This window comes from Corella eumyota, chromosome 3, assembly GCF_963082875.1.
Source record: "Corella eumyota chromosome 3, kaCorEumy4.1, whole genome shotgun sequence".
Taxonomy (NCBI): domain Eukaryota; kingdom Metazoa; phylum Chordata; class Ascidiacea; order Phlebobranchia; family Corellidae; genus Corella; species Corella eumyota.
Window position 1 is genome coordinate 1,379,974 of NC_137492.1, and position 19,908 is coordinate 1,399,881.

Here is a 19,908-nt window from a genome sequence, read left to right on the forward strand (position 1 = left end):
GATGACCAATATTGTTAATGCAGTAGACAAAATATTGGAGGTAAATTAACTTAAGTTATTCTGTGAAAAAATAGCGTATTGTAAATAAAAAAGGATTTTAAACTAAATGTATTTAATCCAGTTTGCAAAGTTGATAAATAAAATAATATGTTTTTTAACAAAATTTCACAATTCCTTATTTTAAACTTTTTTATAGAATGATGCCAAGCCTTCAAACAATTCATCTAAGGAAACTGGAGAAGTAGTTAACAATGCCGACAGTTAAAATAAAGAATTTATCCGTTAATAATTTTATAATACAATAAATTGAAATACAGCAAAACTTTGGGATTATATTTAACCTTTTAAAATTTTGCAAGTTTTCTTATAAAGTCAAGTTATCTTTAAAAATAGGTTTAGCTTTGACCTTATTGTATAACGTTAATATTTCAAAATATCGACGAAATTAATATTCTTTTTCGCAGTAAACCACAGGTCATTAATGAAAAATGAGAATTTAATAATGCATAGGCAATGCATAGAACTGACCTGATTATATTTAACCTGAACCTATAATTATATTTTATCAGTTATCAACTTACCAAATTTCAAGTATATCAAGTTCACAAAATATAAGCTGGCCTATATAATTATATTACATGTGTTAAGACAGAGTTTTTAAGTCGTATTTTGCCAGTTTATATGTTAATTATTATATTTTCTAACCGGAGGGCATTGTTGAAACGACGGCGCGATTTTTTTTAGAGTTGTCGTACCTGTTTGATGTATTTACAACCATGGAAAACAGACACGTTAATATATTCAAAAATAAAAATCAGCTGACATGCTATAATCAATACACTAACAAAATATTGGTAGAAGTGATTTAGTCAGACTAAATTAGTTGAACGAAAAATTAAGAGAGAGAGATCGTTTAGAATTCTAGTAATATCCGGAAATTAAAAATTAATTGATTTTTAATATAGGTTTATTGTAGCTATAATTACAAAATGAAATACAAGTTGTTTTGTTTAATTTTCGTCGGAGTTTTAATTTCAAAGACGTTAGCTCAGTCCGGAGAATCACCAGAACCAGGTAAAAAAAACGTTTTTCCAAACAGAAAATTAACTGAAATTTTAAGTACAAATTAAGTATAATTTAGACAATTTTGCATGTAGTTTTTTTTAAACATTGTAGTTTTTCCTAATGTGAGTTAAAACATACTGTAGTATATGTATCTTACCACGACTTAAATTATTGTCTATAAGTCAATGTATATGTGTTATGAAATATTGTTTACTATGCTTGTGCATTGATCTTTATCAAGCATCATACACAACCACTCTATGTATCACATTAGCCCCGGGTTTTTAATATTTGTACAGGATATAATAGATTACATAACTTAAATATTTGCCCTGATCTATAATCTTAATCAACAAACAAATTATATATTTATGGTTATCTGTAAAAAAATTTAAAAATAGATTTATAGAATCAGAGGAAAAAAGTTAAAATGTAAGGGTTTCTTATATATAAATTATTTTGAACTTGAGCAATGAAAACAAAAGTCAAATCGTTATATTGTTACTATATGGGTGATAAATCTATTCACAGCCTGAAAAATTTGCAGTAGATGCTTTAAAATTAAAGTATAAAAATCACATATAAATATATGCTAAAGTAAATCTTAACATTTTGAACATTAGTGACCGAATTCCCGTTCGTCACCGGAAAACCTTACGAGGTCGGATTCTCAACTTGTTCCAGATACAACAACGATGGTTCGGTCACCTCGGTTACTTATGACGAATGCACTTCGTTCTGTTGCGGTAAATGACTTGTATTATGATATCATCAAGTGACGCAATATTTGGGAGAATTTTTAACATGATTAACAAATTAATTTAATTAAATTTGCCAATTTTGCTGAAAAAATTTATAACAAAATTATAAATTTATTTGTCTGTTTAATAGGTGGAACTCCAATTGATAACTCTACAGGATTACAATGTTGCGGGTCAGAGTTATTCGGCCGCCCATACAACCCAAGGTAATTTCTTGAGTTTTCCTTGTTTTAAAGTTCAATATATCTTGCTATGACAGCGTAAGGTTCCGTGTTTAAATCCCTCTGCAGCAATGTTGCAGGGGACCTTTAGTGAAGTGCAAAGACCACTTAAACTAAAGCAAATGTGATCAACACTTTTTTATATCATCTTAAGTAATAAGTTTTTGTATTTTCACTGGGTAAAAGTGTGTTATTGTGTTTGGGCTATCCGAGAAAGTTAGGCTCAAGAATGAATAGTAAGGTATCGGTGCGGTTCAAACCTGAAATCTTTTTGATCGTAATCTGATCCCATATCCAGTATACCACACTTTTGAATTTGTAAGTTGGAACAAATTTCTATTTAGACGACAAAAGTGTTGTGAGTGGTGGACAGGGCACGGGAAACCTCATCGTAAAAGTGCTTTCAGAAATGGTGCCGGGTGTTGTGGAACCGAGCTTATTAGATGGGGGGTACAAAGCTGTTGCTATGGATACCCTGACCCCCCTGAGGTTTATAATCATCAAAGACATATTTGCTGCAACGCACATCGGGTAGGTGTTACTACTTTACATAAATAGGAATAAAAATAAAAGTTTTGATACGGTCATAACTAAACTCTATTTTTTAACAATTTAAGAATAATAAATTTGTAAAATAAAAAATGTCTTTTGTGGCGTTCGGGTAAATTATTGCAGACAAATATTAGTACAAAATAATTTTAACTTCACAAAATAAAATCGATACATCTTTCATAAAGCATAAAACTTATAAGGTATGCTAAGATATACTTCAAAATATTTTAAAATATATCCTCTGTTACTCTACTTATAACATATATTTTAACTTTGACTTAATATGTTATAAGACGAATATCATGACGCGATATCCCTCGCAATCTAGTTGTTGTGGTTCCTCGGCAAGTTACGACCACAGACTTCAAAGTTGTCCTTGTGGAGATGGTCGGGTTTTAAACGTTCGGCAATCTAGAGCAGGCTGCTGCGAGACTGTGGAAGGACTGAAAACTCCGTATATTTTAGCAACTGACATTTGCTGTAACGGAGATGTAAGATTTTTAGATAGATTACTTAATATGTACAATAACACTTTTTATATTGCCTTATGGAGATAGATTTGCATATTCTATTGAAAAAGGTGTACTATTGTGACGTAATTAAGCTATCTATAAATACCGAGTTAAAGGCCAGAAAGTGTAACTCTGGTGTGGCTTAAACCCGAAACCTTTCGTCTTGCTATCCGATACCATAACTGGTATACCTCCCTAACTGACAAACAGAATAACTTGATATTTAACTGTGATATCATTGTATAAAAAACAGTATCAAAATAATTTTGAAAATAGAAGAAAACCCTTATTTACTGTCAAAGGAGACCTAAATCATGTTGGTAAACTATTTTTATGCTGTTATTTTTCTAAGGTTGGTACAATGCAGGACAACTTCTGTTGTGGTGAAAGTATGGGAAAATTCGGTGAAGAAGTTTGTTGTTCCGGAAAGTTGTTCCAAGTTGACCCACCTAACACAAACTTAACTGAATGTTGTAACGGAGAAGGTTATGACCCAAGAGTCCATATTTGTTGCGACGTAAGTGAAAAAAATATTTTTTTTGTTTTTAAAGAAACTTATAAGTTATAAAATTTCCCTTTTTTTTAAATAAAAATAAAACATTTAAATTTAAGTAGGATAAACGATTTCTAATATTCATTGATACCTATAATTGGCAATGCTTCAAATAAATGCCAAATCTTTTAAATAGTTGTTTGTTCCAAATCAAAAAAATTAAAATGTTACTTAAGACTATTAAAACAATATAACTTTAATATTTACAACATTTTTTCAGGATATTCTAAGAGAAATAGATGATGGAGCAAACGAATGTTGTGGGGAAGTCCCCTTTAATCCAACCAAGTCCATTTGTTGCGAGACTAACTTATGGAGCACAGATACGGAAGGAACGGCTTGTTGCTCTAAATTCTCTTTCTTTCCTGGCAAAGGTAGACAATTTATAGACAACAAAAAAAATATTACAACATTTTAAAATTTAACTTTATGTAAAATTCACTTAACCGACCGCAATATTTCAAGTTTTAAGTGATTTGCATGATAACAACAATGTTAACCTGTTTTAATAAGGTGTTTTTAATTAACGAAAGATGACGCATAAATCGTGATAACTTTAAATAGTAATAACCGCTGCGGTCACTAAACGTACAAGTTTAAATTTATAAAAGGCCAAAAGTGATTTTCTTAATAACTAAATGTTATTACCTGGTAATAAATTATTAATACCCGATAAAATTTTCCATAGTTTACTAAACATATACATTATATTAGCATTTTTTTCTTGATTAACATCTACAAAGCAGGCTACGACTAAATTTAAAACATATCTTATTAAGTTATTTAAACGACAATATTTTCCTGATTTTTTAAGTATGAGTTTGTTTTGAAATACACTACGATTTAATACAATACAGTAGTGTAAAATACTGGTCGTAGTTTTAAATTACGAGTCGGTAGATTGTGGTCAAATTACGCCAAGGCTGCACTATTCAACCTGAGCCCGGCATTTACGAATAGCCCTAACACGTCATAACAGCACCGGTTTTCCTCTTAAAATATAAAACAATCACCTTAAGGTTTTACCCAAAGAAATGTTATCTATGATATGCTGTGACAAAGATTTGAAGTAACAATATTTATATTTTATTTCAGGTTCTTTTTGTTGTAATGGTGAAGTCCTTATCTCACAAGTGGTTGGTGGAGATCAATGTTGTGGATCAGGAGACCTCATAGATTATTATTATGAGGACGAAGGAGATTTTATTTGCTGCCAGTAGGAGTTTAAAATGATACAGTAGTAGAATAAGCTATTTTTAAGAATTGTAGAAGTACAATAAATTTTTTTAACGAAATATTTCATGATGAAACATCCAGGCAAAATTGCAACAGATTTTTCAAACAATTATTTTTTGCAGTAACTGAATAGACTTTAACTTATTTTACGAACGTTAAGTGAGTTGTTCTACATCGTTAAAGTCTTTGTAGTTATTTTACTTCTCTTGCAAAATTTTTATCATAGTAGGTAAAGTCTTATTATGTTTTCAGAGGGGAGCTTCACTTTCGTACCGATGGTGACACTTGTTGTGAATCGATACCCTACTTTGAAGCAACTCAAGTTTGTTGTGATGGTTTGACATTTGAGAAAAGTTTAGGTAAAGGATTTGAAAATTAACTTTATATTATGTAAATACTATATTACCTATATTGACGCTAACGTATATTTATCAAGAACTCTGTACTTTAAGTTAAATAGCCTATAATAAAATATGATGCACTTCAAGATATATTGACTTCCTTATTAACAATATTCCTTTAGTTTTAACTTAAGCGTTGTAGTTTTTAGTTCATAATAAAACAACTATCACTTTAACTTTGTTTATATACACCAGGCGAGTCTTGCTGTAATGGAAATCCGTACAACCCATCACCAAACATGATATGTTGTGACAACGGCCCTTTTGGTCCCTTTCAGTCGCCTGAATGTTGTAACGGTGAAGGCTTTGATGTGCAAGGGGGGACTGTATGTTGTGGAGACAGTGTATTTGGAAAATACAGGTATGTGAGATGCTTACGTTTAACTTTTACATTTAACTACTTCAACATTTTACTTGGATTTATGGCAAAAACATTACTGCTTTATGTAGGTGGCCTGCTTGCTGCGTAGATCAAGGTTACGATGCGTTTACCCACACTTGCTGCGGCGCAACAGTTCAACCCAACCCCAATGAAAGTAACCAAGTTTCGTGCTGTGGGGATTTTCCCTATGATAAACAGATGGAGTTGTGTTGTGACGGGGTTAACGTAACAATACCTGAGGGTAAGAATTAAGTTAATTAAAGGGTTATACCGTTTATAGCGCTTTACTCAAGAGCGCTACAGCATAAGGTCACTAAGAATCGAACCCAGGACTTTATGTAGTGTAGAAAGTGTTCTGACCACTACACCACGATGCAAAGTTTATTTTAATCTTATAGATATAAAGCAAGAATTAAACATTATCTATCTTGTGCCTAGATGTACCAGCTAGTCGAGCCCAATGCTGCGACATTGTTGGAGTATTTGACTCCAGGCATCAGTTATGTTGTTTCGAGACAATTTACAACAAGACAAATAGATATACAAGTAGATGCTGTGGAGGATTGCAATACGAAACAAGCTCACAAATATGCTGCGAACCGGAGGTAAGTAAAATAGAATTTTCAATGTATAGATAGCATCATACGGTCATTATATTTACCAAATGAGTACAACTGATTTGTCTAGTACATTTACAAGGGCATACAGAATACTTATTAACTATTTATATCGTCTTTTAGCACTTGTACCTGTAAAAACCTAGACTAGAATATAAACCAGTTGTTAAACTATACAACTAAAAAAATTGTAAAAATTGTTTTTTAGGACTTTTTGACTGAACCTGTGTTAAACGATTTTGAATACGGCGTCGATAATACAAAATGCTGCGGTGCCCAACTTTACAACGCAAACGTTAGTTTTTGTTGCAATGGATTTTTACAAACTAAAGTATTTGAGGAAAGCGGGTGCTGTGCTGGAACTGTTTACGATCGAACTAAACAAATTTGTTGCATGAATCGACTAAGAAATGTAAGTAAAAGGTTCCGAGATATATAACTATGCTGCAAAAAAGAGATTGTGCGGGCCAGAAGGGTGAAAAAACGTTAATTATCTTATGAAGCTTTACTAGGTTTAAAAGTTAATTTAAAGTATATACAATACCTGGTTAATAAAAACGCTTATTCAAGAAAGTAAATTTTGACCCGAGAACACTTATTTATGACGTCAACATCGAATTTGTTCGCATTACTTTTAGCTTGTTTACTAGTTAAACCACAAAAAACAACACTAAACCTTCTTACCTTTTTTTTTTATATTAGATTGGATCTACTGTACCCTGGACAGAAGCGACATGTTGTGGGGATCAATGCATGTATAAGTCTCGTATGAGATGCTGTAATGATCGAATGTATATAGGGAATACTCAGACTGATCAAAGTTGTGAAGATTTCACGGGGCCGTAGCGGGACACTTAAATTAAAATATCAGCTTTGTCGTATAGTTAACCTTTTCGTTATCAGGAATAACCAAATAAAGTTTTACATAAACCTGCTGTGTTTGCTAGCTGTAAGTAAAAGATTTTTAAGTTAGTGAGCTAAAGTTATCAGCATTCTAAAAAATAAAAACGATTTAAAAACGACAAAAACACATAAACTAGCTGGTTAAGGTCCTAATCTTTACTAAGATCAACTACAGCCAACTATTATAGTCTAACCGTGCCGTGCCTTTATAACATAAATAATAACTATACTACTACTTTATTTTTTGCCAATCTAGTTTTAATCCACGTGCGTTACGCATGCCAGAGTTGCCAAATAATTACAGATTGAAACAATTATTTATAAAAAATTCAACAACATCAGTGTATTTGCTTAATAATAATATTAAATTAAATGTTCTGTTATTAGCATTAAAATATTTGTTTTGTATGTAATCGTAATATAAAAGCAGTACCAGAAGTTTAGGTAGTTGATTATGCACGCCCACTGACGGAAGTAAAATTTAAGGTTTGATAGTTGTATTTTTATAAAGTTGTGTTTAACTTAATATATAGAAGTCGTAGTTTTGTTCATAATCTCTATATACTTAAAAACATAAGGCCGTTTTTATCGTATAAGGATAGATTGTTAGCGTGTTTACTTTGCTTCTGTATCATGGTATTAAACAAAAGTATTTTTAAACCACATATTTGAAGGTTTCTTCTATATTGTCAGATTGTCAGATTGCAAGATTATTAACATATTGTAAAATGTCATCCAAGCGAAGGCCGGAGCACCAAGCTCCTCCAGAAATTTTCTACAATGAAGAAGAGGCACAAAAATACACGAACAACTCCAGAATGATTGAAATTCAAACGGAGATGTCAGAAAGAGCAATCGAGCTTTTAAATCTGCCAGAAGATCAACCATGTATGCTTCTTGATATTGGTTGTGGGTCAGGATTGAGTGGGGAATGCCTCACGGAACAGGGTCACATTTGGATGGGTGTTGACATAAGTCCCGCGATGTTAGATGTTGCTAGGGAGCGGGAGGTGGAGGGTGATGTGTTGTTAAGTGATGCCGGGCAAGGGATGTGTTTCAGAGCTGGGACTTTTGATGGGGTGATAAGTATTTCTGCTGTCCAATGGTTGTGTAATGCAGACAAGAAAAGTCACAACCCACCCAAACGTTTGTATAAGTTTTTTTCAACTCTGTATTCCTCTATGAAGCATGGGAGTAGGGCTGTATTTCAGGTATTTTAACATTTGTTAGATTTTAACATGTTTTTAATGTCAAAAATCTGACTTTATAAGTAAATTGCGAAGTTTTTGCCCATTTTTTACAATTATTAGATGTAACAATTAAATAAATTCATATTATTATCCATATTATTAGTATAATTTTTCTTTTATCAGCTGTATCCAGAAAACCCCCAACAGCTTGAATTAATTACCCAGCAAGCTATGAGATCAGGGTTCGGGGGAGGTGTTGTAGTTGATTATCCTAACAGCACAAAAGCAAAGAAAATATTTTTATGTTTGTTCTGTGGTATACCAGCTCCAGTTCTACCAAAAGCTCTTGGCACAGAAAATGACAATAAACAAGTTAGATATACTCAAGACCGCGTTCAATTCTCGAAAAATGTTCGAGGTAAAAGTTTAAAGAAGTCAAGAAATTGGATTATTGAAAAGAAAGAACGAAGAAAAAGACAAGGAAAAGAAGCTAGGGCTAATACAAAGTATACTGGCCGAAAACGGAAACCTCATTTTTGAATTTCTTGTTCGTTATCTTGTAACAAAGATACATTGGCTACGTAGTTGTCTTGATTTACAATTTTCTTAAAAATCAAATTAAGGTATTGGAACTTGCAGAAAAAATAAATTACGGAACTAATATATATATTGGGTTGTTTTTTATAAATAATTTTGTGTTCTCAAATTGGCAAACAGTTCAAATAGAAAAATAAACAACCTTTTAGTTGGCGCTAGTTGTATTTATGAACTTATAGAAGTACAAATTAATTCATTTCACTTGTGATTGTAAAAAGCAAAAACTTAAAAACAATAATTAGAAAATCATGATTTGTAAGAATGCTGCAACATAGTGATTTAGAATTCTAAACATGCACAATAAAATATTTATTCATAGATCCATTTCTGGGCACAGCTATCATAGTTATTAAGCTCTTCAGGTGTAAACCAAAGAGCAATTTCTTTTTCCGCAGATTCAACAGCATCAGAACCGTGGCAGATGTTACGACCAATATCAATACAGAAATCACCTCTAATAGTACCAGGGTTTGAATCAGCTGGGTTGGTTGCTCCAAGCATAACTCTTCCTGTTTTCACAGCTCCTAATCCTTCCCAAACCATGGCAACAACTGGGCCTGATCCCATGTATTTAACAAGGCCTGGGAAGAACTTTTTGCCGGCAAGATCAGCGTAATGAGCTTCCAAATGCTCTTTTGATGCGGTCATCATTTTTAAGGCGACCAAACGGAATCCTTTTTCTTCAAATCTTTGGATAATTTTGCCGACCAGTCCTCGTTGAACTCCATCGGGTTTAATAGCAATAAAAGTACGTTCAGTTTTAGACATTTTGTGTTAGAATTTAGTTTAGATTGAAAGGTCAAACGTAATGAGCTACAACTTAGCGCAACAAAAAGTAAAAAGAACGAAGAAACAACTGGTTTGATTAGGAGAGAGGTGGAACCGGCGCATGAAGAAGGGAAATCGAGACCGTGACGCACACGTAGAGAGTAATCACTTTTAATTAATTACAAACTTAGTAATTACTTTTTTCTAAATCTGTTTTCTGTCAGTATTTATTAAATAATTAATAGTAAATCAAATCTTTGCAGTAACAATCTTTTTTGTTTATTTTTATTAATTTATAGTTTTTTTTCGAACTAGAAATTTTGGCAACACAACATTCCAAAACACACGTGCTCAGAGGTCAAAAGTCATTGTTGTTGATTTTTATAAGCCAATGTTTGATGGTGTAACTTCAAGTAATACATTGAAATTGTCACAGATATAACTTTACAAACATGGATACCTTTTCATCAATGAATTCTGGAAGTTCTGGGGGTGGTATGCCTTCCGTTAATAGAGAAACAGTCGGTGAAAGTATTAAATTATTACAACTACAAGCGGCAATACAACAACAGGAATTACTAATTCAGGTAACTGAAGTTTAAAACCATCAAGCATTTTATTTAATATTTTAACAATTTTAGCATGTAATGTATCGGTAATTCCTCTAAAGATTTGTCATATTTAGTTACAACTCAGATTTTCTTTCAATGTATGCTTCTATATGGCAGCGTGGTGTAGTGGTAAGAACTCTTGCTACACCACACATGAGGTCGTTGGTTCAATCCCCAATGATCTCATGCTGTAGCACCCTTGAGTAAGGCGTTATAAACGGTATGAACTCCTGCTGAGCCAGCACTTAATCAGCAGCATAATTACCGGGCAATTATAGTCTCTATAATATCCCAAACTGGCACAGGCAACTCGAGACTGGGTCGAAGTAACTTATGTTACTTTATGTTTAAGTCGCGCATTCGACTTTCCCAAATCAAGGATAAAGATATATACAAAAAAAAAATATATATATATATATAAAATTCTAGTCTGCTTGTTCTTATTTTAATAATTATTTTTTTTTTGCAGACAATCAATGACAAATGTTTTAAAATGTGTGTAACCAGTCCTGGATCTTCATTAGATAATTCACAACAGGTAAAAACTTTGTATTTTATAAAAACTATATTGACTTCACTTAAAAAATCATTTGTATATTTTCTGTACTTTTATTTGTACTTGACTCTCTTTTGAAAATGAATACATACTAAAAATGTTTTGTTAATAATTTATTCTAATTTACTTTTAGAAATGTTTGGCAAAATGTGTTGATCGCTACGTAGATACTTGGAATTGTGTTTCAAAAACCGTCACCAATAAAATTCGACAACATTCACAGATGATGCACAACTAGTGAAATGATTTTATTTTCTATTTTAGAATTAATTAAAGCTATGATTATTTGAATGGCACCAACATTTTTATAAATATGCTGCAAACAACTTTGCTTTGAATAACTTTGAAATTGATCTAACCCAATATGTAAGAATTTTAGCTGCTGATATCTTTGTGTGAGTTTATATTTTTTAACTTCTTTCTTTAAATAAATAATTAAAACTGTTGGTAATTTCGGGTTTAATGGTGATCATATTAGCACCTTAGCAGAGTTTTATTTAAATAAATTTTTGTGTTAGTATAGATATATACCAAGTTTTAAAAACAAGATACTAGATCTCCCATTGTATTCAAAATCTTTTCAATACCAAATTGAATTTGTATTTCTTGCAATTAAAAGCAATTTAATCGGAAAAATTTATTCACAGAAAAGTTTTAAAAAATATATATACAGCCTTAAAACCATAGCCGCAAAACAACAAAAAATGTTTTCCCCTTACCCAGGAATACTTTTATACAAATCCATTCAAAAAGGCAGCAGGTAGTTTGTATGACACAATTTTATTTACAAAACTGTATGTAAGTCTTTGGAAGTCAATTTTTTTACCAGATTTTCACTCAGCCTCCATTGCTATACTTCCATTAGTTTCAGTTTGTTTAGGCTTTTCAGGAGATTTTTCCTCCTCTTTAGGTTTTTCTTCCTTCTTGGCTTTATCCTCTGAAGTATTTTCTTCTTTCTCGTGTTTGCTTCTTTTCCGATCACTGTCGCGTTTTCTATCTTTATGACGGGATTTACTACTTCTAAAATTGGCAGGAAAAGTCATTTTATTATAAGTTTAACTCTTCTAATGGTAATAATTACAACGCCTACACAGTTGTTTAGAAAGTTGTATAAAACTTACTTTTTACTTGGTGATCTTGACCTTTTATGAGACCTTGATCTTTTTCTTCTTCTTTCTTTGCTTCTGCTCCGACTTCTCCTACTCCTTCTAAGAATAAAAGATCCAAGAATTAAAACAAAAATAGGAAACTTAAAAAATTTGTTTAATAGAAAGTTGCTTTACCTTCGATCACGCGACCTTGATCTTGACCTTCTTCTTCCTTTCGATCTTGATCTTCGTCTTCTGGACCGATCTCTACTCCTCGATCTATGATGTCGTCGTCTTGACCTCGAACCGGAACGACTTCTGGACCTCTTTTTTCCTAATTAAAATAATTTGGTGTTTAATATTTATTAACACTAGTCAATATAATATGGTCACAAATTTTAAATAATATATGCCTAAGAGAAACTGCACTTCACAGATAAATAAACAAAATATAAACTTACGAGCCCGTTCAGGATCAAGTGCTTTTGAGATGAGACTTTGTGCCATCCGGACTCTTCTCATTGCTTCATCAATCTCCCGGCTGTTTGCATCTCCTCCTCCACCTCCAGTTAAAACTGAGTTGTTCGACTGATTTATCCTGGAAGTGGGAATAAAATATTTATAAAATTTGCTCTAAATCAAAAACCTATATATTATAAAGCTTAGCGTATGATATATGTCCAATTTGAATAGCCGGCAAAATAAATAAAACTGCCATTTGTGGTGTGTGGGTAAATTATTATGGCAAATATTTGTTAAGAGTTGCAACCATATTATGACAATTAAAGTGCCGACAATAAAGTGGACAATCATTTGGTACGTATAATAAAGTAGTATGATAGAGCATTTTGTGCAAGAAATTCTACATAAAAATATTTCTTTTTTTATAGATTATTGCATTTCTTATAAAAAATTCGAAAGGTTTATAATTTTTACTTGATAACTCTTCCTTGAAACTTGTCTCCGTTTTTTCTCATAGCAGATTTAATCGATTCGACTGATTCAAATTCAACGAAACAATATCGGATTGGTTCCGTCACATCACCTGCCATTTTAACATTCTTTATTTCACCACACGAGGAAAAGAAATCTTTTACTTCTTCAGCTGTAGCAGTCTGTGAATAAAATTAACAAATAAAAACCACATAATACTTAAATTGCAATAAACCAGAGGTGACCAAATCTATGCTAAAGGATAATTTAAATATTTAAAATAATTGTAACTTTAACATACCTTTGTATCTAAATTTCCAACATAAATTGTTCTTTGCATTTGATCAAGTTTTGCTGGGTCTATCTTTGCACCCTAAAATATAAAAAAACAAAAAACAATATTAAATTCACCATCAATAGTTCAATAAAAAGGTACACATTAAAGGTGGCTTCATTATTTTATTAACCAAGTTAAATTTACCTGCATTCCAGCTATAGAGGAAACAGAGTCAGCAGGAGGAATCAAAGTGATTGCTACTTCTTCGTTAGGAATTGCACCTAAAAAGAATCAAAATATTAAAAATCTTATAAAGTCAATTATACTTCACACAAGAGCAATTCCTACAGTATTAATATTCCAACAACAAAACTTAAATATTGTCAATAAAATTAGTGATTCAAAATTTATAATTTTAAAGTGTTTAGTGTATCTGTTGTTGTCTTAACACTGTACATTATATTTGCTCTTAACACTGGCATCCTCTATTTATACTTACCACAGAGCTTAGAGCTTTTAATACAAGTGCGTTATAGGAACGTTGTAGTCGACACTTGCTAAATAGATAAAACAAAACAAGTGTGTTATGAAAAAAATGGCGGCGCTTAGCCACAAGGAAATGTTTTCAATTATTAAACCTAACAAGGGATAAATAATTATATGTACAAAGGTATTTTTAATACACACTATTCATATAAAGTTCTGCATGTAAGATTTTCATTTAAATTTAATCTAAATTGGTTGTTTTTTCAACATCACTGATTTGTCAAGATATCTAAAAATAAAAAACAACAAGGCTTGTGACGCGTTGTGTCCCAGTTCGATTTAATATGCGTCACGTTTTAGTCACATTTCTTCTGTAGGCAAGTTCAGGCAACATGGAGAATACTGAACAAATATAGACAGAAAAAAAACAAGAAATAAAACTTCTTCTGAAGTCTAACAAATTTCAAATGTTTAACAAGAAAAAAAAGGGAAATTCTTATTTAAGTAACAGAATACTAAAAGTTTTTTTTTGCAAAAAGGCAATGTTGTAACCTTTATGATGTAGGTTAATGTAGTTGCTTCCATACTATTTAAACTGCTTCTCCCAGGAATGGTTTGACCGAAATAAACAAAAAACAAACAAAAACATATTCATTTAAAGAAATAAGCACTATAACTTTAAACCTAATCTATTAAAGTGAACAAAAATCCTTAAAAAGTTTACCTTCAGTATATGGAGCACAGATGAGTGGACGATCGATAAAAACAGTGTTGGTGAGATGTCTTGCTACCCCTACAGATGATAAATCTTGAAATTTAACGAAGCAAATCTTGGTGCCCATATTTCCAGGAAGACTAAAACACAAAAACAAATAGTAAGTTAGTGACCCTTCTAAAACTGCATTAAATTATTAATTATTTACCAAAAAAAAGGTCAAAAGAAGTTAGTAATAATACTTTAAATATGCACAATATACACAAATATAAAAAAGAAAATTATTAAAATTCTTGAAGGTTTATGTCTAACCAATTTTGATAGATAGAAGGCACTTCCTTTATATTATAGAGCATTTATAGCACTACCATGCACAACAATATAAATTATGAATACCAAAAAATATCAATAAAATTACCAATGTTTTGGGAACAACTGCATGTCAGTAATCTCTCCCAGGAATGAAAACAAAGTTTGCATTTGTTCATGGGTTGCAGCTGAAGCTACGTTAGTAATTTGAACAATTGAGGTCCCCATATTCACCATTGAATCTTATTATTATTACCAAATCTTTATAAAAATCCTATCACCTAAAGATTTAATAAAGTTAAAAATGTTAAACAGCAAAGTAGCATAAATTGTCGTTATTGTAAAATGTAAACTGTTCAAGTGAACCTAGTTTTAAGTTGTAATATGATTTAAATTAAATTTAGAAGGATAACATTATACCAATGTGACATAAGTTAAACACATATAATAAATATAGATATACATTAAAATCCATTTCCCCAAAACATGCAAGATTTCTAAACTTCATTTTCACACAATTTACTTCGATTCACGTAAATATTAAAATGGCATCTCATTACATTTGTTGCATGCTAGTCAATACATAAAGAATACTAATATTAACAGACAATTTCTCAATATTTCGGCTTTTTATAATTATCTCCCTTGGAGGTTGTTGTTGAACCCTTTCTTTTGGTAATAATCTGTTGTATTTGCTGCAGTTCTCTGTTAAGTTTTTGCTTCTCATTATGTTCTTTAGTTCTTCTAGTTTTTCTGCCTCCAGCCATTTTTATTCCATATTGGAACGCAGCTTTTGGCAGGGCCTCCTTCTTGGACATGTAAGAACTATACTCCTCTTGAGTATCAAAATCCCATCGTCCTACTGGACCTTTTTTGTTACCTTGATCCATCTTCGAATAATCCGCTTCATCGTCGCTATCCTCCCCTGCCCCAGACACATGGAACTGGGTTGATGGGTAACACTCTGCGTAGCTGTCAGGTACCCCTTTTCCACCTCCAATTAGGGGCTTACCCTCGTTTTTCTTTGCTCTTGCCTCGACTTCGTTTGCTTTTTTCTTTTCGGCAGTGACTTTTTCATGAATGTTTTTCATCATGTTTTTAACAGATGCTTTTGCGTTTGCGTTTTGAGCTTCGATATCATCGTCGTGTGTTTTTTGCTTCTCAAAATACGGTCCCACTCCATATTTTCTTTTTTTCGAGGATTTTTTAAGCGAAGGTTTGTATTCACCAACATTATCAAATATTCCAATGTCAGCATCCACTGCTTTGTGTCTTTCTTCCGTTTTATTTTTCTTGTCTCTTTTTTTCTTGTGCTTATCTTTTGCTCCTTGTCTTAAATAAGAAAGAATTTGAGTAAGTTTATTAATCACGATATCGTTTGTAGAGAGAGTCGTTTGCGATTCGAAATTTGGGCAATCAGCTTTACTTCGAATTAAAGTAGTTGGTAACTCTGTGTCTTCATATTCATTGTCTAACTCAAACACATATGCCATTCGACCTGGTAAAAATGTATCATTACGAACAGGTTGCTGATTTTGAAACAAAACCCTATACACATTCTTAGCCATTTTGTTTTTAATTTCATCAGCCACACTTTCCTTTTTCTCAACATCTTCTTTTTCAGTTTCTTTTTCCAATATTTCATCTAATTCCTCATCTTCTTTTTCCTTGGTTGTTATTTCAGCGCGCACTTTTTGTAGAAGCGCATAATCAAGTCCCTTCACAAGATGAGTATGCGCCATATCACCCCCCAAGAACTTTGACTCTTGGATAACTTGTCGTCGCTTTTCTGCTGAGGTTCGATCAATCTCCGCTGATGGCCCGACTGCTCGATAATCAGCAGTGGTACTGATTAATTCAGCTTCTGTATAATCACCTTTACCTTCCCTCCGCTCCTTGGATCGATCCCGATATTTTTTATCAAGTTCCGCTTGCCTTTCCATCTCCTGTTTTTTAAGTTTTGCGTAAAAACTTTTCTTTTTACGCCTCTGTTCGGCTGCAGTGTCATTTGCAGCTGAATCAAATTCTTTAGGGACAGCAAACCCCCGGTTTTTATCCTTTTTTCCGTCCCCTGCTCTAGGAGTTGAGAGAAACTTCCGGAAGTCTGCATTTGTGAGAGGTTGATCTTCCTCCACAACTTCCTCTGGAGGCAAAGGATTGGAAAAAACTTCAGTGGCCATTTTTTTAATCACAAGCAAATTACTTAAAAATAAAAAAGAACCTGTTTTAAAATAGAAAGGATTATTTTAATGAACTGTGCTTTGTGTTAAAAGATTTTTACAGATAATAGTAAAAACTTAGTTGTAAAAGTAAAGACTAAAAAAGAAGTTTAACACCAGAAATTTAAACACAATTTTCCTACAGAATAAAAACATTTTAAAAATTCAAGTCTAAAAAAATTAATTGACCTAAAAAAGGATAAAATGTAATTTACGTTAAGTTGAATTATCATTATTTACAACAAGTCGATTTTTGAAAGTTTTCACGAGCAAGGAATCAACATTATTATCTGATGAGCTAATATCTTTATTAAGAATCATACAAGCATAACATAATTCTGGTGTTTCTTGCAATTTATCATTTTCTAGAACTTCTTTATCTGAAGGTTGTCCATATTTACCCTTGCTTAAATTTTCAGTAAATTTAGTATGTTTGTAAGCTGTAGCACCCACATCATTAGTAATTGTGTCTATTATTCCAAAGCATAACTTGCATTTTTTAGAGTTACTTGAGTTTTGATTTGAAGGAACTAGTTTATTCGAAGTCCTGTAAATTGTCATCTCAGTTGAAGGAAAATTAGCTACAAGACCCATAACAAAATTTTCAGTCAGCGCTTGTATACTAGAAATTGGTTTCTGCTTTGTTGAAAGGTTGCCTATAAACACAGTGTTTATATTATGCATAGCATTATACACAGCCACCTCTTTAGTTGTGATATCACGTAAAGGACGCAACAAATTAACCCCAATTTCACTAAACCTGTTTCCATCACTGTACCCTGTGTCTTGAGTTAAATGAACACCACGACCTAGCGCAACATTCGATAGAATATTGACTGCCAAGCGGGTGCTGGTTTCACCAAGAAATACATGTTGGTAGCGAAGTTCTTTTGCCTTATGTGAGAAAAGTTGACATTTCAGTCGATATAAGAGTTCTTCTTTGGAGGTTAAAGTGTCAACAGAATTTATAAGTTTTGTGAAATGATGTGCCAACTCAGTTGAACTGTTGGATGCTTCTTTGTTATAAATTAGCATTGATTCTTCAAGTTTAATAACATAATATGGAAAGTTGGTTTTCTTCATATTATCAACTATAGTTTCAAATTCCTTTTCAAAATTAGAATCAGGATATAAAACACTTTCATCAATAAAAACAATTCCTGGAATGAACTTTAACTTTTTAGGAGTTTCAGGTAATAGACCTTCTACCACAAGATGTACTAAAGCTGAGGAATTATTTCCACCTGAATATGCAATCAAAACGTTGTCACCATGTCTTACTATAGGGTTTCTTCCCATGGATGCTCTAAATTTATGGGTAAACTGCTTCTGCAAACAAGGTTTACAATAAGTCCCATTGGTTCCCACTACTATGATTGCTGGACCTCCACACTTTGCACAAAGGTTGTTATATAAACTTGGCTTGCTTTGCAAAATTGCTTTGTCATCAGAGTTTCCATCACACATTTTAAATATTTAGTTTTAAAATTTTAAATAAAATTTGGTTTCTGTTCGAAAAAAATTTAAATTTGTTCACCAATGTTTTATAAAAACTGTCTAACATTTTTAATTTTACTAAAAGAAAATTAATATAAAAGCATAATTTATGTAAAACATAATATGGTTTAAAAGCTCTAAATATTTTTATGTAACTAACTATATAGCCTATATAATAAGTAATCAGGAAATAGCATTTGATAAAAAGTAAATAAAAGTTTTCGGGACCTCCTTGATATCAGCAACTGGATTTGCTCTTAAATAAACAAGGAATTGTTTCCTATGCTTCCTCATATTAGCTACAGTAAAAGTCTGTTGTAGAGTATAAGTCTCTGCAATACCAGGTATTGAAACAGTGTCTCCAATTTCATTTGATTTTTGGGCAGACAAGATTGCTCCACCGATAAGTTGTAACATTTTATCTGCTTCATAAATAAAAGTTGGTGATTTTAGAGGTGGATTTTGTGTAGAAAGATTTGGTTTTTGAGGCTTACTATCCAATAAAACTTGGCTTATTTTATCAAATGGTAAAACATCGTCCACTTGGATTGTAAATAAAGGGGAATCCCACCTAGCTGAAACATTAGGAGGCTCAAATCTTAATACCAAAGCTGATATAATTTCAGCAGAATATTTTTCGCTGTTTTTATCATTAAATATATTCACATTTTCTACAGAAGTGTCACAATGCAACACACAGTATGTTGTCCTTGCATATTTCGATATACAATGAAGTTCATATCGGTAACCTTTAATATAATTAAGAGAGTCAACTATAACAATTGTATCCGTTGATAGTTCTCGGTCAGCAGCAGATTTTAAGGCGGATCTAATAGAAGCTTCTTTTCTTGAGTCAGCATAAATCTCATTTTTATTTATATCTCCATCATCAACGATCACAGTTTTAATGTTTGGATGGTTTTTTGAAAAATATTCCTTTAATTGATTGGCACGAGTCGTTTTTCCACTTGCAGGAAAGCCACACATCAATACCAAAGGCATCTTGTCCAAAATACTTTGATACGTTAGTTACAGATAGATTACAATTCTAGTAATTAACACACAATTAAAGCTTTGAGTAAAAAACAATTTAAAACAACTGGCAGACTGGCTTAGTTTAATCAATAAATAATGTTGTTACTTACAAATTTAGTCCTAAGATGTTTCGTTACTTTTTCTTTTGAAACAATTATTTTCGGGGTTCTAGTAATGGAATAATATCAAAACTAGCTTGTTTAAATTTACTTATTTAATTTAAATAGTACATTGACTTTCTTGTAAAGAGATAATCCTCAAAACATAAAGCGCAAAGCAAATGTTGAATCGAATCCAAATCGTAAGAAAATCGTGACGAAAAAGCGTTACCAATGTGTACCAAAACAGTACCGCGGTACCGTAAGAGGTTACCCCTTCTATTTTTTATGTTTGTTAATGTTTATACTTAAAATGCATAAAAAAA

General features: G+C 32.0%; 7 protein-coding genes across 8 annotated transcripts; 3 read left to right on the top strand and 4 right to left on the bottom strand.

Moving 5' to 3' along the window:
* The first annotated feature begins 970 nt into the window (after positions 1-970).
* On the top strand, positions 971-7,230 carry LOC145745493 (uncharacterized). The gene is made up of 14 exons (XM_082563586.1): positions 971-1,074; positions 1,689-1,811; positions 1,957-2,032; positions 2,392-2,578; positions 2,893-3,090; positions 3,464-3,628; positions 3,885-4,038; positions 4,760-4,880; positions 5,153-5,259; positions 5,497-5,662; positions 5,752-5,924; positions 6,122-6,288; positions 6,509-6,712; positions 7,003-7,230. The coding sequence occupies exons 1-14, from the start codon at positions 990-992 to the stop codon at positions 7,144-7,146; spliced, it is 2,070 nt and encodes a 689-aa protein (XP_082419712.1). The 5' UTR covers positions 971-989; the 3' UTR covers positions 7,147-7,230.
* Positions 7,231-7,882: 652 nt separating this feature from the next.
* Positions 7,883-9,774, top strand: LOC145744750 (18S rRNA (guanine-N(7))-methyltransferase-like). The gene is made up of 2 exons (XM_082562686.1): positions 7,883-8,414; positions 8,577-9,774. Exons 1-2 carry the CDS (start codon positions 7,932-7,934, stop codon positions 8,931-8,933), a joined length of 840 nt encoding a protein of 279 aa, XP_082418812.1. The 5' UTR covers positions 7,883-7,931; the 3' UTR covers positions 8,934-9,774.
* Positions 9,115-9,834, bottom strand: LOC145744752 (nucleoside diphosphate kinase B-like). Its single transcript, XM_082562689.1, has one exon. It carries the CDS (start codon positions 9,756-9,758, stop codon positions 9,300-9,302), a length of 459 nt encoding a protein of 152 aa, XP_082418815.1. The 5' UTR covers positions 9,759-9,834; the 3' UTR covers positions 9,115-9,299.
* A 316-nt stretch (positions 9,835-10,150) lies between these two features.
* On the top strand, positions 10,151-11,400 carry LOC145744755 (mitochondrial import inner membrane translocase subunit Tim13-like). The gene is made up of 3 exons (XM_082562693.1): positions 10,151-10,345; positions 10,839-10,907; positions 11,059-11,400. Exons 1-3 carry the CDS (start codon positions 10,211-10,213, stop codon positions 11,161-11,163), a joined length of 309 nt encoding a protein of 102 aa, XP_082418819.1. The 5' UTR covers positions 10,151-10,210; the 3' UTR covers positions 11,164-11,400.
* Positions 11,401-11,420: 20 nt separating this feature from the next.
* Positions 11,421-18,515, bottom strand: LOC145744747 (cytoplasmic tRNA 2-thiolation protein 2-like). The gene is made up of 10 exons (XM_082562681.1): positions 17,235-18,515; positions 14,843-14,859; positions 14,434-14,564; positions 13,428-13,504; positions 13,248-13,319; positions 12,950-13,128; positions 12,475-12,611; positions 12,209-12,347; positions 12,047-12,133; positions 11,421-11,945 (listed from the first exon to the last, which is right to left on the bottom strand). The coding sequence occupies exons 1-10, from the start codon at positions 18,417-18,419 to the stop codon at positions 11,759-11,761; spliced, it is 2,211 nt and encodes a 736-aa protein (XP_082418807.1). The 5' UTR covers positions 18,420-18,515; the 3' UTR covers positions 11,421-11,758.
* Positions 15,015-16,916, bottom strand: LOC145744749 (protein Red-like). The gene has a single exon (XM_082562685.1). It carries the CDS (start codon positions 16,911-16,913, stop codon positions 15,348-15,350), a length of 1,566 nt encoding a protein of 521 aa, XP_082418811.1. The 5' UTR covers positions 16,914-16,916; the 3' UTR covers positions 15,015-15,347.
* On the bottom strand, positions 18,480-19,760 carry LOC145744751 (protein KTI12 homolog). Of its 2 annotated transcripts, none has more exons than XM_082562688.1 (2): positions 19,595-19,760; positions 18,480-19,497 (listed from the first exon to the last, which is right to left on the bottom strand). In XM_082562688.1, the coding sequence occupies exon 2, from the start codon at positions 19,449-19,451 to the stop codon at positions 18,633-18,635; it is 819 nt and encodes a 272-aa protein (XP_082418814.1). In that variant the 5' UTR covers positions 19,452-19,497; positions 19,595-19,760; the 3' UTR covers positions 18,480-18,632. The 2 variants fall into 2 exon arrangements, with proteins under 2 accessions (XP_082418814.1, XP_082418813.1); XM_082562687.1 differs by having other exon boundaries at positions 18,482-19,451.
* Positions 19,761-19,908: the final 148 nt, after the last annotated feature.

Excerpts from the sequence above, each read along its gene's own strand:
- LOC145744755 (XM_082562693.1), top strand. The coding sequence starts at position 10,211 with ATGGATACCTTTTCATCAATGAATTCTGGAAGTTCTGGGGGTGGTATG. Across the intron at positions 10,346-10,838 it reads AACAGGAATTACTAATTCAG|ACAATCAATGACAAATGTTT; the intron begins GTAACTGAAGTT and ends TTTTTTTTGCAG. Across the intron at positions 10,908-11,058 it reads CATTAGATAATTCACAACAG|AAATGTTTGGCAAAATGTGT; the intron begins GTAAAAACTTTG and ends ATTTACTTTTAG.
- LOC145744750 (XM_082562686.1), top strand. The coding sequence starts at position 7,932 with ATGTCATCCAAGCGAAGGCCGGAGCACCAAGCTCCTCCAGAAATTTTC. Across the intron at positions 8,415-8,576 it reads GGAGTAGGGCTGTATTTCAG|CTGTATCCAGAAAACCCCCA; the intron begins GTATTTTAACAT and ends TTCTTTTATCAG.
- LOC145745493 (XM_082563586.1), top strand. The coding sequence starts at position 990 with ATGAAATACAAGTTGTTTTGTTTAATTTTCGTCGGAGTTTTAATTTCA. Across the intron at positions 3,091-3,463 it reads ACATTTGCTGTAACGGAGAT|GTTGGTACAATGCAGGACAA; the intron begins GTAAGATTTTTA and ends TATTTTTCTAAG. Across the intron at positions 4,881-5,152 it reads GGAGATTTTATTTGCTGCCA|AGGGGAGCTTCACTTTCGTA; the intron begins GTAGGAGTTTAA and ends TTATGTTTTCAG.
- LOC145744747 (XM_082562681.1), bottom strand. The coding sequence starts at position 18,419 with ATGTGTGATGGAAACTCTGATGACAAAGCAATTTTGCAAAGCAAGCCA. Across the intron at positions 13,505-14,433 it reads CTGTGCTCCATATACTGAAG|GTGCAATTCCTAACGAAGAA; the intron begins GTAAACTTTTTA and ends GATTCTTTTTAG. Across the intron at positions 12,348-12,474 it reads ACTTGATCCTGAACGGGCTC|GAAAAAAGAGGTCCAGAAGT; the intron begins GTAAGTTTATAT and ends TATTTTAATTAG.
- LOC145744751 (XM_082562688.1), bottom strand. The coding sequence starts at position 19,451 with ATGCCTTTGGTATTGATGTGTGGCTTTCCTGCAAGTGGAAAAACGACT.
- LOC145744752 (XM_082562689.1), bottom strand. The coding sequence starts at position 9,758 with ATGTCTAAAACTGAACGTACTTTTATTGCTATTAAACCCGATGGAGTT.
- LOC145744749 (XM_082562685.1), bottom strand. The coding sequence starts at position 16,913 with ATGGCCACTGAAGTTTTTTCCAATCCTTTGCCTCCAGAGGAAGTTGTG.